Raw genomic sequence first — 18,035 nt, 5'->3', positions numbered from 1 at the left:
GGTATTTTCTATCCTCCACTCAGTATCGAGCCAGTCCGATTCTTTCGAGGCAGTTCTAGTCACTCTTAAAACAACAGCCAGAACAGTTCTCTCGACATTGTCGCAGTGTATATCCCACCAGTTCCAGACGCACAAGTAGTTGATGAACTCCTCAACTGGCTGCTTAACCATCTCCATTCATCACTGAAGCAAGTCATCTGTGGGGATTTCAATCTCCCAAATACCCTGGGGAGCCTCAAGAGAAGACTGAGTCAGCGTCTAGACATATTAGGTCTTAAACTGGTGAGCACGCCACCGTCGAGGGGTGAAAGCACATTGGACCTCATGTTCATGTCAGCAAATTGTGTAGCTAATCAAAACCCGACAAGCAATATACAGTCTGATCATAACCCCATCATTCTCTCTGTGCAAATAGAAATGCCCATCACTTCTGGCAGGTGAAAAGTCACAGCCAAAACAATTACAGCGCCCAAATACCTCAATCCTGAAAGGTGTATTTATGCAGCCCAGGCAATTCCACGGGATGTACTTGAGGAATGCGACCCTGAACTCGGAATCGACCTAATGACAAGATGGATAGCCACTATCTCTCTATATTCTGCAACAAAGAGGCTAACCATTACAGAGCATTCAAGGGCCTGGTGGAGTCCAAAAGTCTCTGAAAGCTTTCACGTCAAACAGAACATGCATAAGCGATGGAAAAACTCCGGCTCACCCTCGGACAGAACTGCCTTCTCCCTAGCTAGGGTGCTTTTTATTAGGAACAAGAGGGAGGCAATAAAACTTCACTTAGAGGTTACCATAAATAAGCGGAAGCCCTTCCATAGAAACAAATCAGAGGACGCCATCGACTCACTCAATCTGAGCAGTTGGCTTGACCATATCACTAGGTTCGCTGCTCAGCCAGAATCCACTACACCAATGAAATTCCCAATCAATCCAATTTCAACAGACCCCTTAAATTCAGTTCAACTCACCAAATATCAACTGATTGATGCAATAAATAGTTTAGCACCTATGGCCCATCTGGCGCCAATGGGATTCCTCAGTTTATGCTGAAATGCCCGAGTACATTTATTGTTGATCCCATTTTGTCATTATTCAACAAAATCCTTCATCAAAAATTCTTCCCTCCTATATGGCATGTCTATCTAGTAAGACCACTGCCAAAAATACGCTCTGCTTCTCAGTCCAGTCACTTCCATCCTATTTCTTCTGCATCAAGCCTATTAAAGATATTTGAAAAATCTCTTCTGAAAACATTAACCACTCAAATAATGGCACATCAGCCACCACAGATCCACTATGCCACCCGGTCAAGATCCACCGCTACAAATCTAGTCATCACCACCACTACCAAAATCCTTGAGGCATTTGAGAACGGTTCGGAAATCATTGTTGCTTACATCGACGTCCAGGCAGCATTTCATTCTGTGTCCGTTCACGCATTGGCTAGGCTACTAAGTGAGTATTACCTCATTGGAGGAGATGTGCTCTGGTTTATTCGGACAATGCTTGAGAACAGGACCATTATTGCTCGCGATGGCAATCTGCACTACACCAGGACTATTACAGCTGATGGAGTCCTGGTGTAGCCGGGTTCCTCTCTGGTATCTTGTTCTCAGCTGTTCTTCTGCCTTTCATGACAGGCCGAACTGATATTATCACCTTCGCTGATGATATAAAGCTGTTCACTGCTATAAACCCTGGAGACACTGCTGACAACACAAATGCTTTAATTGTACAGAAAATCCAGAACCTCAAGGCCTTCCTATCTGGTTTCGGCCTTCACATCAATCCTGAGAAGTCGAAACAGTTGAGCTTCTCGCTCAAACACAACCCAACAATGGTGCAACCCAATATAAGAGGATCTGCGATTTCTGCTGTTCAGCAACACACCGATCTGGGCATTATCTTTGACCAGAAGCTCTCCTTTCTACCACACATAGACCATCTGCAAATAAAGTTCTGTCGACTCCGGTGGATGCTTCAACAACAACTTATACATGTCCATGACCAGGCCGTTGGGTGCAGATATATTAAGACATGTATCTATCCGATCATACTTTATGGTGCAGAAGTCTGGACCTCAACTGCCACAACACATCTGAGACGGATTTTTGTGGGCGAATTTTGGCTATTGAAGTGGGCTGTATGGAAATTGTCTTCCCCCTGCACAAAGGACCACCCAGATGGCGGCAGCTCTAAACATCAGACGTCTTTCTGCCATTATCCATGAGAGAAGACTCGTCTTTGCTGTAAAAATTATGGTTGGCATTATTTTGGAACCAGACTTTTGGGCTAACTGGATGGAGAATGGAGAATCCCCGTACCAAGCCTTCGGGCCAATCCAGTCCTTCAGGCCACCCCAAACCGGTTCAAGTTATCCGATTGGTTCTTACCTGTGCAAATACACTCCTTGGATGGCGACCTCTATAAGTTCGCATTGGATAAAAAATAGACAGAATTTACACCATCGACTTCCTTCTCAGGACCGCGTCACAGGACATTAGAACCTGTTCCCAAGGACCTGTCCATCACCACTGTGTTCCAACTTTCTGCGCCTGCTCAGATGACTCCAGCACTGTAAAAGGACTGCTCCTGGAGAATAATTTAACTTGATAACATGCTGTTGTGTAAATATTTTCATATGTAAATTTTTCAATTTTTTTCCAGTGTTTAAATTTTTTTCCAGTATTACATTGTATTAGCCTTTACTGTAAACCCCTGGCTTGTAGCCGTGAAGGGTATTGTGTACAGTGTGTGCCTTTTGTATGCAATAAAGAGTTCTAATTGAAATGGGTCAATAATTGGATGGGAGGGATTTGTCACCCTTTGTAGGAACTGGCAAGATATGAGCAAATTTCCAAACAGAAGGAAAAACACCTTTGGAATAAGAAAGTGAAAAACAGGTGGCAAGGAACAGGAGTAAGTTCAGGTGGCACAGGTTTTGAGAACAAGTGGAGAAATACCATGAGGACCTGGAGCTTTCTTAGCATCAAGATTAGTCAAAATTCTTCTAACTTCCTTTTGACGGAAGGCCACAGGAGGAACTGAATGAAGCGTGTGTTGGGAATGGTGGGAGGTGTTTTTCCAAGATCATTAATACATGAGTTGGAAGAAAAATGGGATGCTAGCAGGTCAGCTTTATCCTTGGCTGAAGTGACAACAGAATCGTCTGGTTTGGACAGAGGTGGGAGCAGAGATGGGCAAAAGTTGTGGCCAATAGCTTTAGCAAGAGACCAGAATGCTCGGCTACCATTAGGGCAAGAAGCAAGTTTTCTACTCTTAGCCTGTTCAAAATCTAGTTTGGACTGATTAATAACTGCTTTACAATTGTTCCAAGCTTTAGTGTAGGCAGAAAATGAAACGGAAGAAATGGAAACAGGCCAATTACAATATGCAACATTCTTCTCTTGAACAGCCTTAGCATATTTATTGGAAAGCCAAGGTTTAGATAAAGGACGAGATTTTAAAGTGGAGTGTAGAATAAAGGATTCCATTCCTACAAGAATAATTTCACCGACACGATCTGAGCAAATGATGACATCAGAGGTTTTGAAACAGTAATCCGACCAAGGAAAAGAAGAAAATAAATCTTGCAGATCATCCCATTTTGCATTCTTGTAATGCCAAACAACATGAGGTTGAGAATAGCATATGAGATAAAGGCTCCATTGGAGAAGAGACAATCACCAGTTTGTGATCTGAGATGCCTAAAGGATCACTCACTTTGACCGTGTACTTAGAAGGGTTGTTTGTGAAAAAAAGATCAAGTATTGGCTGTATGGTTAGGATTTTCCAGTATCCTGGTAGGTAAATGATTAATCTGTGTAAGGTCATTAGCAATTGCAAAAGCCTCAGCATCTCGACCAGCTGTGTCTGTGTGACTAGAAAACGGAAGCTGAGAAGTTGTGAACATTAAAATCGCCAAGGAAAATTACCTCACTGTTAGGAAAGTCAAGTTACAAAGAGAGGAAGTCAAAGAGTTCCAAATGATTAGTAGAGTTGGGAGAATGGTAGAGACAACAGATGAATTTGAGAGAATGAAGTAGAGAGATTTTAAACAACAGAAGATTCTAAGTTACCAAGTCTGTGACAGGGAATATCGGAAAGGATATATGCACAAGTACACTTTTGAGGCGAAAGGAATCATTCGGTGAATAATTTGGGTAACTGAGATGAGCAATGATGAATCAGCTGATAACTGAGATTCTCTCAGAAAAAGTACATGAGGTTTGGCAGACTGCAAGTGGAAATGGACATCGTTGAGATTAGAACTGAGACCACATATATTTGTGAAATGAACTAGGAAGTGTTTGGGAGGTTTAGATCTTTTCGCAGATAAGCTCACTCTATTAGTTTGACAATTCGTGGTGTATTCAATAGTAAGAAAAAGTGGGGGGGGGGGGGACATGCTATATGAAGTAATGAAATTTTTGGATATGGTGTGCACATGATAAGAATATACCCAGATCCTTGACATAACGTGGCCTCGACAATGCTCCCCATATACACACTCTCGGACTCCCTCCAGTCACTATCTGGGAGAGTAGAGGTAGCAAGATTATACACTAGCTGATCCAGAATCCTCCTAAAGAGTTACCAATAGATTCAGCCTGGTGTACTAACTAGCGGCCAGCCTGCGAACACCGTTTTAGAGCTGTACCCTCGAAATGCAAGGAAGATTGGATCTCACCATGATGTCCATCATAATCTCAAAAGTCATACTGCATGATGGAAGAGATTGGGAAAGGATGACTGGAACTTAGCTCTGGAGACTAAACATGGGTTCCACCACTTCAAGCCTCCAATAAGCAAAGTGGTGGTATTGCACCAGTTGATGAGAGTCATATAGTCAAATAGGGATATAGAATAGAATCTCATTAATTTTGACTGCCTAATGGAGATTTTTCCTGAACATGGATTTAATGATACAATTTTGAATTTTTTTCCGAATGGTTTCAAAATTCAAATGCAAAAGCATGTGGCTTCCTTGATGAAATAAATGAAATAAAATCGCCGAAAGGAAAAATGAAATGCAAGTAAAAATATTATAACATTTTTATAATTAGATAATGCCTCTGAACCTTCCTCTGATGAAATTTTACTGAATGACAATGGCAACATTGAATGTCTTTTCTCGCTGCCCATTACCACAGCCCAATACAACTTTGAATAAGGTAATTACACTCAGTTGTATTTATATCAGAGGTTCCCAACCTTTCTCAGTTCACAGTGCTCTTAGTGTCCCAGTAATTTTTTCACGGCACCTCTAGGCCAAAAGAAATACCTAACACAGTGGTTTTCGACCTTTTAATATATACCTATATAATAATTTTATTCTTTATATAAAGGTACTAAATAAAGATCAATTATAGATCACCACAAAATTAAAAAGATATGGTACAATGGATATTGTACCCTACCGTTTATATTGTACCCTTTTATAATGAAATAAATATATAAATTTAAAAAAATAAATAAAAATAATAACAACTTTAAGTAACTTTAACCCAAATTACATAGCACCCCAAGAATGTTGTTGTGGCAACCTAGTGTGCCGCGGCACCCCGGTTGAAAACCACTGGTTTATATCAAAAGGAACAATTCGGTTTATTTTATTTTATTTTTTTGAAAATATTAAAAATTATAATGTAAAATGAACTATTTACAATTTGTAAAAATTGCGATGAAGTAGAGCAGAGTACAATAAGAAGTGCATGGAAAACTATTTAAAATTATGACAATGTTCTTACTTCTTAAAATGGGCTCAGAGTGTCAAAATATGTAGCACAATAGTAATGAAAAAGGATATTAAAAATTTTTTGTTGATGTAAGAACATGGCTAGAAGAAGGTGAAATAAGAAGGTGAACATGGCTAGAAGGAAATGATACAGCAAAAACATTTCAAAGATGGAAAAAAAATGAGAAAACTGCACTATGATGGAGGCTATCTCAATACTCTTATTAGATTTATTAATTCAGATGAGGAATTTAAAAATTATTTCTACGCTCTAATACAAATGAAGAACACTGTCATAAAATGACAATATAGTAGGATCTTTTATCAACACATTTCCAATTTCTTCAAAAAAAAAAAAAAAAAAGAAAAAAGTACAATTGAGGAGGAACTATGTACATCTGATTAAATTTACTATCAATATTTAACACAAAGTTTGTTTAAAAAATTGTACTATTTTGTGTCCTATTTGAGCTATTCAAATTAAATAAAGGAACTCCCCAACTTACGTAATACTCAACTTACGCAAATTCGACTTTACATAAGTTTTTGCTGGCCCGTGCAAACTGAAAAAAATATGGAAACGTATTTTGCATCTGTAGGGATAAATGGAGGTATTGTGAAAATACCATAATGTGAACCCAATAACATATTGTTTTTATTTTTTTTCTTTTTCTTTTCTCTGGTAATTCATTCCAAGTCCTTGGAAGTTGAAAATTTTGCTATATTACTAATCTATTTATCTCTCTAAAAGGTCATATTTATAATGGAAATTGCACTACACTTTCATCATTATCATATATTCTCATTATAAGAATCAATTTTGAAAACCTTTGTGATATTTTTTTAAAGCACGTTTCTGGAGGTCACAACCAAAAAACAATAAAAAAAATTTGCACTTTCCAGTTTATTGGGCTTTTCTGTTAGCACAATCTATTATAAATGGGTAGTAGACTCAATCTTACTGCATTTCCGATAATACCAATAACTGGAATTCTGTGGGTTTTTACGTTATGGTGAAATGAGTTCCCCTTCACTGAAATCTTCAATCATATAAAAAACAAATTTTCAGAAACTTCTCTTCATTCCTATTTACGTATTACAATGATGAAGGGAAAGGGACCAACGGAAAGTGCAAATGCTAGCAGTGCTAAGAAAAGAAACAACATTTAGAAATGAAGATGATTAATTAAGAAGTACGAAGCAGGACAAAGTTTGTCATCTATTGCATGGAATTGGGTCTCGCTGCTTCAACGGTGAATACTATTTTAAGGGACAGTGCACATATAAAAGAACATGTGAAAGGATCAATGCACTTAAGATCAACAGTGATCACAAAACAGTGTTCAAGTGATATATCGAAGACGGAACAGCTATTAATAATATGGATGGAAAATCAGATTCAGAAGCAAGTGATCCTGAGTCCAATGGCAATTCAAAGCAAAAGCAAGAAGTATTTATGAAGATATTAAGGATAAGTACGCCGAACCCCAAGCCAAGTTCGTGGTAAGCAATGGGTGGTTTAATAGGTTCAAGCATCGCGCTGGTTTCCAAAACATTAAAGTATGCGGTGAAGTCGCCAGTGCCAATTCTGCAGCTGCAGAGAAATTTTGTGATGTGCTGGAAAAAATTATTGATGAAGATGGCTATTCAACGCAGTAAATTTTTAACGTTGACAAGACTGCTCTGTATTGGAAAAAATGCCGGAGCGAACATACATTGCCAAAAAGGAAAAGACAATGCCAGGTTTCAAGGCTTCAAAAGATAGGGCCACACTCTTGCTTGGGACTAATGCAGTGGGAGATTACAGATTAAAACCACTGCTTGTGTACCATTCTGGAAATCCTTGTGCATTTAAGGGCATCAATAAAGAAGCCACCCTACCTGTGCATTTCCAATTGAACCAGAGAGCATGGATAACAATATCTCTCTTTGAGGATTGATTTTAATGCTGCTTCATTCCTGAGGTTGAAAAATATTGTAAAGACAACAACGTTTCTTTCAAGACTTTGCTTCCAATTAGATGATGCTTGCTACAGAGAAATCTACGATGAAAAGAAAAAAGCCACCTTCCAGTCATCCATTAACATGTTCTTTCATAAAGTTGAGCGGCCGACCCCTTCTAAATCTCCACAGTGGCGTACTTATCAGATGAAGATGTCTATTCTGGCAACGATGCTTGAGAGGTAAAACTTACTGACATTATGCCTGTCTCCTCTCTTTGTTTATAATTTTGAAATTTTTTAAATTGCACGCTTTTGTAATTTTTCCTGTGCATGAGATACACAATTGAATAAATACAATAAATAATTCTATTCACATGTTCGTCGAACATTTCTTTTTTGATTCAATCAATTCAGCGAGCACAGTTGCGAGTGCTGCACAAGCATGGGGGAAATGCTGACTTATGTAGAGTTCCATAGAACCCAACCCTTACGTTTATCGGGGAGTGGCTGTATAAATATTTTTATAAATTTTTTTTCTTTTTGTCATATTTATGTCTTGATACCATGTTGCTGGTTTATGAATAAATTTGCTTGTTTTCATCAATTACAACTTCAAAATATATATACAGTAGAACTTCGATTGTCTGTCAGGGTACAGGACCGAGACCATAATGGATAATTAAATAGATGGACAACAGAATATGTACATTAAAAACATTATACATACACAATAGACCGGGTCATCTAACCTGTTTATTTTATTACATAATACATAACCTAATTAAATTTAATTAAACTTTAATTATTATTATTTTTTACCGGGTCATCAAAAAATCATAGTACAGATATCTACGTACATACCTATTTTTAATATTTAGACCTTAATATTTTGTGTAATAATGTAATAAAAAAATTTAAAAGAAAACAATATTACATGCATACAACATTGTTCTAATGTCATTAAAGAAATTTAAAATAAAACAATAAAACAAAATTAAATTAAATTCCTTTTCTAAAAAAGTCAGTCAATTTCTTTTGTTTCATTATCCCTCGAGCCTTTTGGGAGGCAATGTTATGAATTTTATGCAGAAGTAACTTGTGTAGCATCTGCTTCTTCTTGTACCTCGAACCACTCAATGCACTTTGACAACATAGTTTCAGCTTCACAGTGGCTAATTATGTTTGTTGTTCCATCAGCAGCAGCTTTTTCTTCTTCTTCAGTTTCAGAATCATCCGAAATTGTCATCATTCTTTGCACAATTTCATTATCATCTAAAATTTCGGATCTGATGTCCATTTTGTCCATATCCAGCCAATCATTTACTTCCTCCATTGAAATATTTTCAAAACCAGGAACATTCGAACATAACTTCAAAATTTCAGTTTCTTTTGGAATGCTTTTTGTATCAGTTGAATATATTTCTGGCCACAACTTATTCCAGCTTCTTTGTATTGTTTGAACTGGAACATCATCAGCGAGGTTGAAAATTGCATCTTTTATAGGTAGCTTTTCCAAAACTCTATCACATCTAATTTATTTTCTACTGAAACAAGTTATTGAATGAACATTTTGCGATAACAATGTTTCATACTCTCGATCAAGCCTTGATCCATCGGTTGAATGAGAGATGTCATGTTTGCTGGCAGAAAGTGGCATATTTTGCCATTACCACTTTTTAAATCACATACATGTATGGGATGAGTAGATGCATTGTCCTTCAGTAGCATTGAATATTGTGTTAAACCTCTTGATGCCAAATGTGATCTTGCATGTGGTACAAATATTTTATGAAACCAATCATGAAATATATCTTGGCTCATCTGTGCGTTGTTTTGTGAGAAATATTTAACTGCCAAAGCATTTAAATTAATATTTTTAAATGATCTAGTTGGTTTTTGGTTTTCCTATAATGACCAAAGGCAATTTATGACTACTGCTGGCATTATAGCACATACCATTGTAGTGATGCGATTATTTTGCATTTTATATCCCGGTGCCATAAGTTCAGTCATGAGGCCAGTGTCTTTTGAGGTAGTGCCTTCCAATTAAGGCCAGTCTCATTGCAGTTTATATTTGGTCTTTAACCAAACTTCGATCAGCTATTTCCTTCTGTAGTTTTTCACGATAAACAGAAATTGTTGCGCTATCTGCACTTAGCTTCTCACCCTGGATCGACAACTGTTGAATACCAGGGCAAAAATCAAAATTGTTCAACCATCCAATGCTAGCCTTGAATGAAGGATCTATGCCTAGTTTTTTTTTTTTTTTTTGATTTCAATGACTTTTTCGATTATTATAGGTCCCAACAATGGAATTCCTTTGCTACAATTTTGAACAAACTATCGAAACATTGCAGTATCCAATTGTTCATGTTTAGCAAGCTTCGTGTTTTACGACTTTTAACATTACCGTTGGTGGTTTCCATTTTTGACACATGGTTTTCAATTTTGTCTGCATCACATTTTATATCATTTATTGTTGTTCCTTTTCTTAAACGACTGATTATTTCAATTTTTTGTGATAATACAAGCACTACTGTCTTACGTTTCTCTGTCATTTCAATGGGTTTACTAAAAAATTATTAAAATATGAAACAAGAGGTTAAAGTACAACCTTATACAGTGAGTTGTAAACAAAGACTGAGTGCCATATGGGTCAATATCACAATGCATTACGGCATAGTGGGGTTAAGTGGCGGTTAACAGACACTGACAGTAAGTAGGGTGAAGGACAATCGAAGTTATACTGTAATTATATTCTATAATTCGGATTTTTTTTTTTTTTTTTTTTTGCTAATTTGAACATCTCCCTCCCCACCTTAGTCTGAATTAGTGAGGTTCTGCTGAATCCACAAAATGCCTTAATTCAATTTTAAACTTGCTTTATGCTCTATACAAGAATAAACTGAATTTTACATAAGAAGAGTGCTTCTTAATTACTTTACTACAATTTTTTTTCTTATACATCATGCATTACAAAGAGTACATAAGAACACTCAAAACTGCCAAAAACAGAACTACCTGCTCAGTCCTATCATGTCTGAAAATCAGATGGGTGTGAGAGGTTTTGCAGAGAAAGTTATAGCACTACAATCATGTTACAGCAAAAAAGGAAAACAACAACAACAAAAATGTATTCTGAACATATTGCAAAAGCATATCGATTTTGCACTATATTCAGAATACATTTTTTCCATTAAAATTAAAATTATACAATTTCAAAAACAATATATCAAAGTTCTCCTTGTCTAAAAATTAATTTCCTAATCATAAGGTTTACCCTTTGTAATCAAAAGTATTGTCTTTCTTACCTGAGCTATCTGGTTTCTGATGCCCACAGCATTCACAGATGGAGGAATACATAAACACTCATCAACTCTCTCTTTCATGTCTGAATCTTTAGATGAAATGGAAAGGTTGAAGGGAGAAAAAACAAAAAAGAATATGAATATATATATATATATGCACGTGCACGTATATATACATTTGTATGTATATATACTGTATATATAAATACATATGTATGTATAGATACATATATATAAATACATATGTATGTATAGATACATATATATACATACATATGTATAGATACTGTATACAGTATATAGATATGTAAGGAGTGAAATGCATAGGTTGTCTATTTCCTTTTCTTTTATTATTTATTAATTATTTATTTTATTTAATTTTATTATAATTATTATTTTACTCTTTTTTTAGGTTGGTGCAGAATAAGGCTTAGGCTTCCCTGCACCATATTGACATTACTAATACTAATACACAGATATATAGGGTGTTCATTTTAAAAGTGAACCTATAAAAAATCAAAGGAAAATACAATTTATTATTAGAATAATTAATAAATAATAGTTTATAAACAATGCTGGAAATGTCCTCTGCTGTTAGCAATACATAAATTCACTGTTTTGATCATGTTGCAAGCAACACAACAAAGAGTTTATGTCAATAAACTCTTTGTTGTGTTGACTATTTTCTCCTGACTATTTTCAATGCTCATTTTGAGCTGCTGAATGCTTTGTGGATTGCTTTTGTAAGCTTTCTGCTTTAATAACCCTCAAAAAAGAAGTCTGGAGATATTAAATCAAGAGAGACCTAGATGGTCAAAGTCTTTGTGATATGATTCAATCCCCAAAAACTCCTGCAAAATTTCACTGGTTGAGTGTGCAGTATGGCAGGTTGCTCTGTCCTGCTGGAGCCAGATGTCTCTTTCATTTTCCACTAGTAATATAATAAACTGCATAATGATGCCTTGGTAAACATCAGTGGTGACAACTTGTTCAAAAAATATGGGCCCAACCATCCTTCTTCAAGATCTGCCACATCAAACACTGATATTTTTGAGCATGTAAGGAGGTTTTGCAAAAAAAATGTGTGGATTTTTAGCACTCCACATTCTACAATTTTGATTGTTAATGTAGCCACTAAGGTGAAACCATGCTTTGTCAGGGAAATCAATTCTGTCCAAAATTTTAAACTTTTTAATCAGTGACAGTATTGTAATCTTTTAACAATATTATGAAATTGAAGCTCATGCATACTGTGGATCTGGTAACATGGAAAAAGTTTTAGGTGTTTTCTCATAGTGAAATGAGCTGAACCAAGCGATATTCCCATTTGAATGCTGTTTCCATAGAGATTTGTTTTTGAAAATTGCAAAACTGTTTATCTAACGTTGTTCAAAGTGTCACGGAGCAATATGGCCTTAGTTGCTAATGCTCCTAAAAACCAAATAACAACAACAAAATGTCGTGTAGGAACACTCCTTTCATGTTCCTTATTCCCAACCAATCCACACTCACAAAACTTCCTTATCTTGAAAATTGCAGCTTCACATGGATGGTTAGTATTAGAGAATTTTTCAACAACATTCATCGTAAGACTATGTTTCTAAGATTCCACTAAAAAACGTTGTTTGATGATATAAGGCATAATATTTACTCACCAGTAACGACACATGCTACTTCAAAGGATCGTGACACACTGAACATCTGAGGGGCAAAACTTACACTTCCTGCAGTTACATAGCATTCTTCACTAGGGCCCCTCACATATAATTAACCAACAACTGTCAATTGGTAGTATTGTAATTAATATAAATAATATGGGTTCACTTTTCAAATGAACACCCTGTTGATATAGTACTTTTAGATCAACTTGTGGATAATAATGTCATTTCTAAAGTGAGTGTAGGCCCAAGCACATTGCTGTCAACAGAGGAGATCAAGCTTTCCTAAACAGACTGGCAAAAAACAGAATGCAGAGTTACATCTATTATTGTATTACAATAAAACCTGGTTAATTTGATGTTCAAGGTAACAAAATATGTCCCATTTTGATTTAAAGGGGTTCAAAGTATCCATAAAGTTCAAAGCATGTTGCTATTAATTAATCAAGAGAAATTTTTAGTCAGCTACTCTCATTGACAATGTGCAGAATTTCAATAATTCTCATTTAAAATATTAATGATATTTTAGTTTCAGTGTGGTAGATGTCTATGTTGATAGTCAGCACATTAATTTAGTCAATACAAGAAAGACAACAATTGTGCTATGGAAAAATTCAACAAATTTCTTGCATGCTATAACAAGATTGTTACGTTTCATTTTTGTCACCATTATCAATCACGCAGTTTTGAACTTGTATGCAAGATATATGTCGAAATAAGAATTATGTTGCTTATTATTTATAATAAGACTTCAAATTTCATTGTAGATATATTTAGAATAATCCATACTAAAATGCATATAAAAACCCAATATTGTTGATCAGGGTAGCAGAGACCAACATATGTTGTATTTTGAATAATCTGATATCAAATTAATGAGGATAGACTGTAGTCCTTCTGGAAGGCCTGACCAGAGCTCATTAGATACAGTCAGAACTGGAGCGCAAGCAAGCTACCAAATATACTGTAATACTGACAATCTGAACAAATCCCAATACAAACAATTGAACCATTGTAACCATGAGTAGCCAATATTTCAATGGACACTTTATATTCTTCTGATAGACAAGTAGACTGATAGACTGATGTTCTATGTAAAGGCTAGGGATAGCCATTTAAGGCAATGCTGAATTTTGTTTACTAATAAAAATAAATATTACTACAAAAACCCTTGAAACAGTAATTACAATAAAATACCTTACCAAAAATATTTGAAAGTCATCATTTTTCAAAAAAAAAAAAAAAAAGAGTTTTAATCAATAAGTTAATAAGATATAATCAGATGCATATCCACTTTTGATCCCAAAGACAGAATAAATATTTTATCATGACACTTTTCAACCAGTTTCTTACAGCAGGTATTTATGTCCATCCCTCCTTTACTGCAGCTGCCAATTAACCACAAAAGAGGTGAGTATTGGCTGCATCCTGATTCAGTTTTCCAATTTTTCTCAAAGGCATTTGATCAGATTCAAGTTTAGACTCCAGACAGGCCTATTTACACAGAACTGTCAAATATAGACAAAGAATTGTCCAAGGTGTCAGTGTATAAATTAGAAGTGATGGTTTTTTGAACTACAGCTAACAGTGCAAGTCTGAACCAAAAGAACAGCTCACACCGTAACTCTGCATTTCATTATGAGGTAAATACACTGAGGTAGATGAAATGCCACAGGAATTCTACACACCCATGCTTTATCATCACACCTGAAGACTGTGTATAATTCAACTTGTTCCTCCATGGTACGACCTGTTTCATGGTCCAAGAATGATGCCAGGCAACACTGCAAACATCTGCTATTCACTAAGCGTGATGTGGGATTTGTAAGACAAGAAACCCATGACAGCAGTTCCCTATGGACCACAGGCACACCAACAGACATACTTGTGGACATCTGGAGCTCCAACATAACCTTTTCAAAGGAAAAGGTTAGGTTGTCACTTGATACGCTTTCATCATATTCTTCAGGGACTGACAATTCCTACTGACTGGTTTTTTGGCCTACCTGACCACTTGTGCACACCTGACATTGCCTTCATTCTTCCATCTTTTCAAGATACTTGCTGACAATCACAGCGAGCAAATTTATTTCAGAAAGCTTCATTTCTTTCACTGGGTTTATATAAGAGATTCGGATTAGGAATTCATTAAATTAATTTTTGTTTTTGCTTAATATCTTTTAATTAAATGAAGTTATTTTCTATAATATTTTTTAAATTTAATTCTTACATTTTGCAAGTTAATTTGTGTAAGTCGCGTTTTTTTATATGGTTTAAGTTTAAATTCTTTAATTCAGCAATAGATACATTTTAATTACGGTAATATTTTGTAGAGTAATACCTGTATTATTTACAGATATTACTTTCAAAAATAAAGTAATATATGTAACAGTTTAATTCTTAACTTAATAATGGTTGCTACAAGAGCCAATTTGAATGCTTCATCACATGATATCACGGCTCAGGTGGGAATGAGTAATTCTTCTATGAGTCATGAGTTCACTGCTTTTACAGCCTGTAGCATGCATTCCAAGGTCAATCTAATAGTTAATCCTAACTTAAATATTTTTCTTTCTTGTCAATGTAAAATATTGCTCTAGAGACAAAGCTGAAGATTTCAAAACCTAGTAACTGGCCAGATGATTCTACTCCCTTCCCCAGGCTTTAGAATAGAACAGTCAAGTGCGTAATGCTCTTGGTTCAAATGGATTTAGTTTTATTGTGAGACTTAACTGTCAGGGGAAACTGGTAATATTTTTTGTAATGAGGGCAAGTGAACTAAGAACTAGGGTGCATTTGCTGGGAGCAACAACTGATGTTACCAAAAGACTACCAGATTAACATGTTCTCTGCTTCTTGAGCACAAAAATGTGGCTTCAGACTTTAATCCACTTGGAGAGAGAACCACCCTACTTTTAGATCTTTTTCTCCCAACATGACAGGAGAAAAACCAGATATTTCTGTCACATAATCTTCATTCAGGGGCTGATTAATTCAGTCACAGTGAGAAGAAAGTCCAAAACATTTCTGCTATTTCCAATCCAGACTGACACAATCCCATGGTTTTCGATCCCGAATTGAAACCGTTGTCAGAAAAGCCAGCAGGGAAAGTGTTAACTCCTCCATATTCAGAAGCATTAAACTTCAGATGTCATTTTTCAGACCACATATCCAACCGAATTAAGTCATTCTAAAAGCAAAATGGACTGGTTTTGGTCATAAACTATTTTTCCTACATTAAAATAAAGAGCCGTGTTAAAAAAAATGCCACAAGTTAGATCAGAACATTTGTCTGCAATTCTGCCCAAGAACAATAAGATGGAGTATATGCCGAAAGCCCTATACATTAACTCAAGATTTGACGGACTCTACAAGGCTTTCAGGGGGAAGTTTTATCAGTATAGCCCCGACTTGTAGGTAGAAGGAATTTAATTTGTAGAAATAGAATATATTTTAACAAAGATAGTATAAAGATTTTGCCAATATCATTGAGGAGACCTTAAGGTTAAGGGGAACCTATTAAGATTTTGCTTAACCTTAATCTATCTATGTTTGACTTTATAAGACAGATCGTCACCTTGTCATTCCTATTTTCTAAAGTCGCCAGACTTGGGCATCTTCAACTTTCAAACTTCTCTCTCATAGCTGATATTCCATGATTTTCTAGGGCATCCTCGCCTTCTCTTTTTTTCTGGTATCCACTCATAAAATTTTAGGCCATCTCTCTTCATTCATGCATAGAAGATGTCCAAACCATCTCAGCTTCCTATTTACAATTCGCCCTATATCTTCATCTGCATGCAAATGCCTTCTAATTTCCTCATAATAATCTCTCAAGCTTGGAAACCCTAGCACTTAGACGAAGGTAGTCCATCTCTAGGACCCTAAGCTTCTTTTTGTCACCCTCTTTCAGTGTCCACACCTCACATCTATAGCAAAGTGCCAACGATTCCACTAACAACTGTCTGATATGTTTTTTTGTTCTAAGGAAGTTGTTGTCCCACCAGATAGTATTGAGGGTGCAAAGAATCTTCCTGCTTAACCTTAATAAACCACACATATGATCCAGAAAAATTAAGAGGAAGAGAAATATATATATGGAGTTATCTGATATGGTAAAAGTAATGCTCGCACAGATCTCACGAGTTCTTCTTCTTTTGTTACTGCAACCAGCAATACTGGCAGGATATGCCAAGGGCAGCAATGCTTCAGACAGACAGGAAGTTAATGCTAGAAAAAAACAAGCTTAAGTAACTTCTAGAGTTGCTAGAACAAGTATAGAGAAGGGCAACAAGACTGGAGAGGAAAACAAAAAGAGTGCTCTTAGGAAAAAATCTTAAGTTTTGCAAATTGCAGCATCTGGAGACTAGGCACCTGTGAGCTGATCTGATTGAGGTGTATAAGGCCTTGAATGGTTTGAACAGGCTCAATGCTGATTGTATTCTTCTTCTTGCTCATATTACAAACCTAAGGGGGCATAAACTCAAACCAAGGAAAGACTTGTAGAGTAGATGTGCAGAAATTTGCCTTTAGCCAGCGAGTAGTTGATTGCTGGAACAAACTTCCATCTGTGGTTGTGGAAGTTGATAACTTAAACAAATTCAAGGAAGAAGTGAGAAAACTTTTGGAGCAAACAGATGGATAAAATTGGAAGGGATTTTTTTTTTTTTTTTTGGCTGACTCTGTATAAGCTTGCTTTCTTGCATCATATGCCTCTGCTAATGCTAACTTCAAGGGTTGTGTCAGGGTAGTAAACTATACATGAACACTTAGTCTTAATTGTGTTTACAGTAATTAATGTCTGGAGTTTTATCAATAAAATGAGTGAATTCAAAATAATGGTTAGAACAGCTAATGCTGACATAACATAAAATGAGTGAATTCAAAATAATGGTTAGAACAGCTAATGCTGACATAACAGGACTAAAGGAAACAAGATGCTATCCAGAAATAGAGGACAGGTCTTGCTATGGTATGAATAATACATTTGTGGGGGAGCATTGTTCATATCAAAAGCAGCCTGAGCACAACTAAAGCTTTCCAGGATTCAGAACTTATGCTTGCTAGCATAGAATCTACACGGTGAGAGGATGCAAAGCTAAATTAAGCATGGTGGTATGATACAGACCAGAAGACTGAAGAACATTGACAAGAGCCTTTACATGAAGATGGAATGAGTGAACAAGTGTGCATGTCTTATAATGGGTTATTTCAATTTGTCCCTTTATTGCTCCAATATTATTTGGAGTAATATTATTTACATTAGCATGTCAGAGAAATAGAGAGGTAAGAATATTCTAGACCTGATTACAAATCAGATTACATCGTATGGCTCACAGTAGAGTAACCATTATAAGGAAGTGGAAAAATTCTAAGCTAG

General features: G+C 36.0%; 1 protein-coding gene across 3 annotated transcripts in view; it reads right to left on the bottom strand.

Moving 5' to 3' along the window:
- Positions 1–18,035, bottom strand: part of Atg17 (autophagy-related 17) — a 648,565-nt gene that overhangs the window by 565,893 nt on the left and 64,637 nt on the right. For all 3 annotated transcript variants that reach the window (XM_090372636.1, XM_090372635.1, XM_090372637.1), the window contains exon 4: positions 11,001–11,086. In XM_090372636.1, coding sequence (XP_090228762.1) covers positions 11,001–11,086 — 86 coding nt within the window. The remainder of the gene's footprint in view (positions 1–11,000; positions 11,087–18,035) is intronic.

This window comes from Mastigoproctus giganteus, chromosome 4 (assembly GCF_048544385.1).
Source record: "Mastigoproctus giganteus isolate SK-2022 chromosome 4, ASM4854438v1, whole genome shotgun sequence".
Classification (NCBI taxonomy): Eukaryota; Metazoa; Arthropoda; class Arachnida; order Uropygi; family Thelyphonidae; genus Mastigoproctus; species Mastigoproctus giganteus.
The sequence above is the reverse complement of the archived record's forward strand: the minus strand, read 5'-3'. Positions and strand labels throughout refer to the sequence as shown.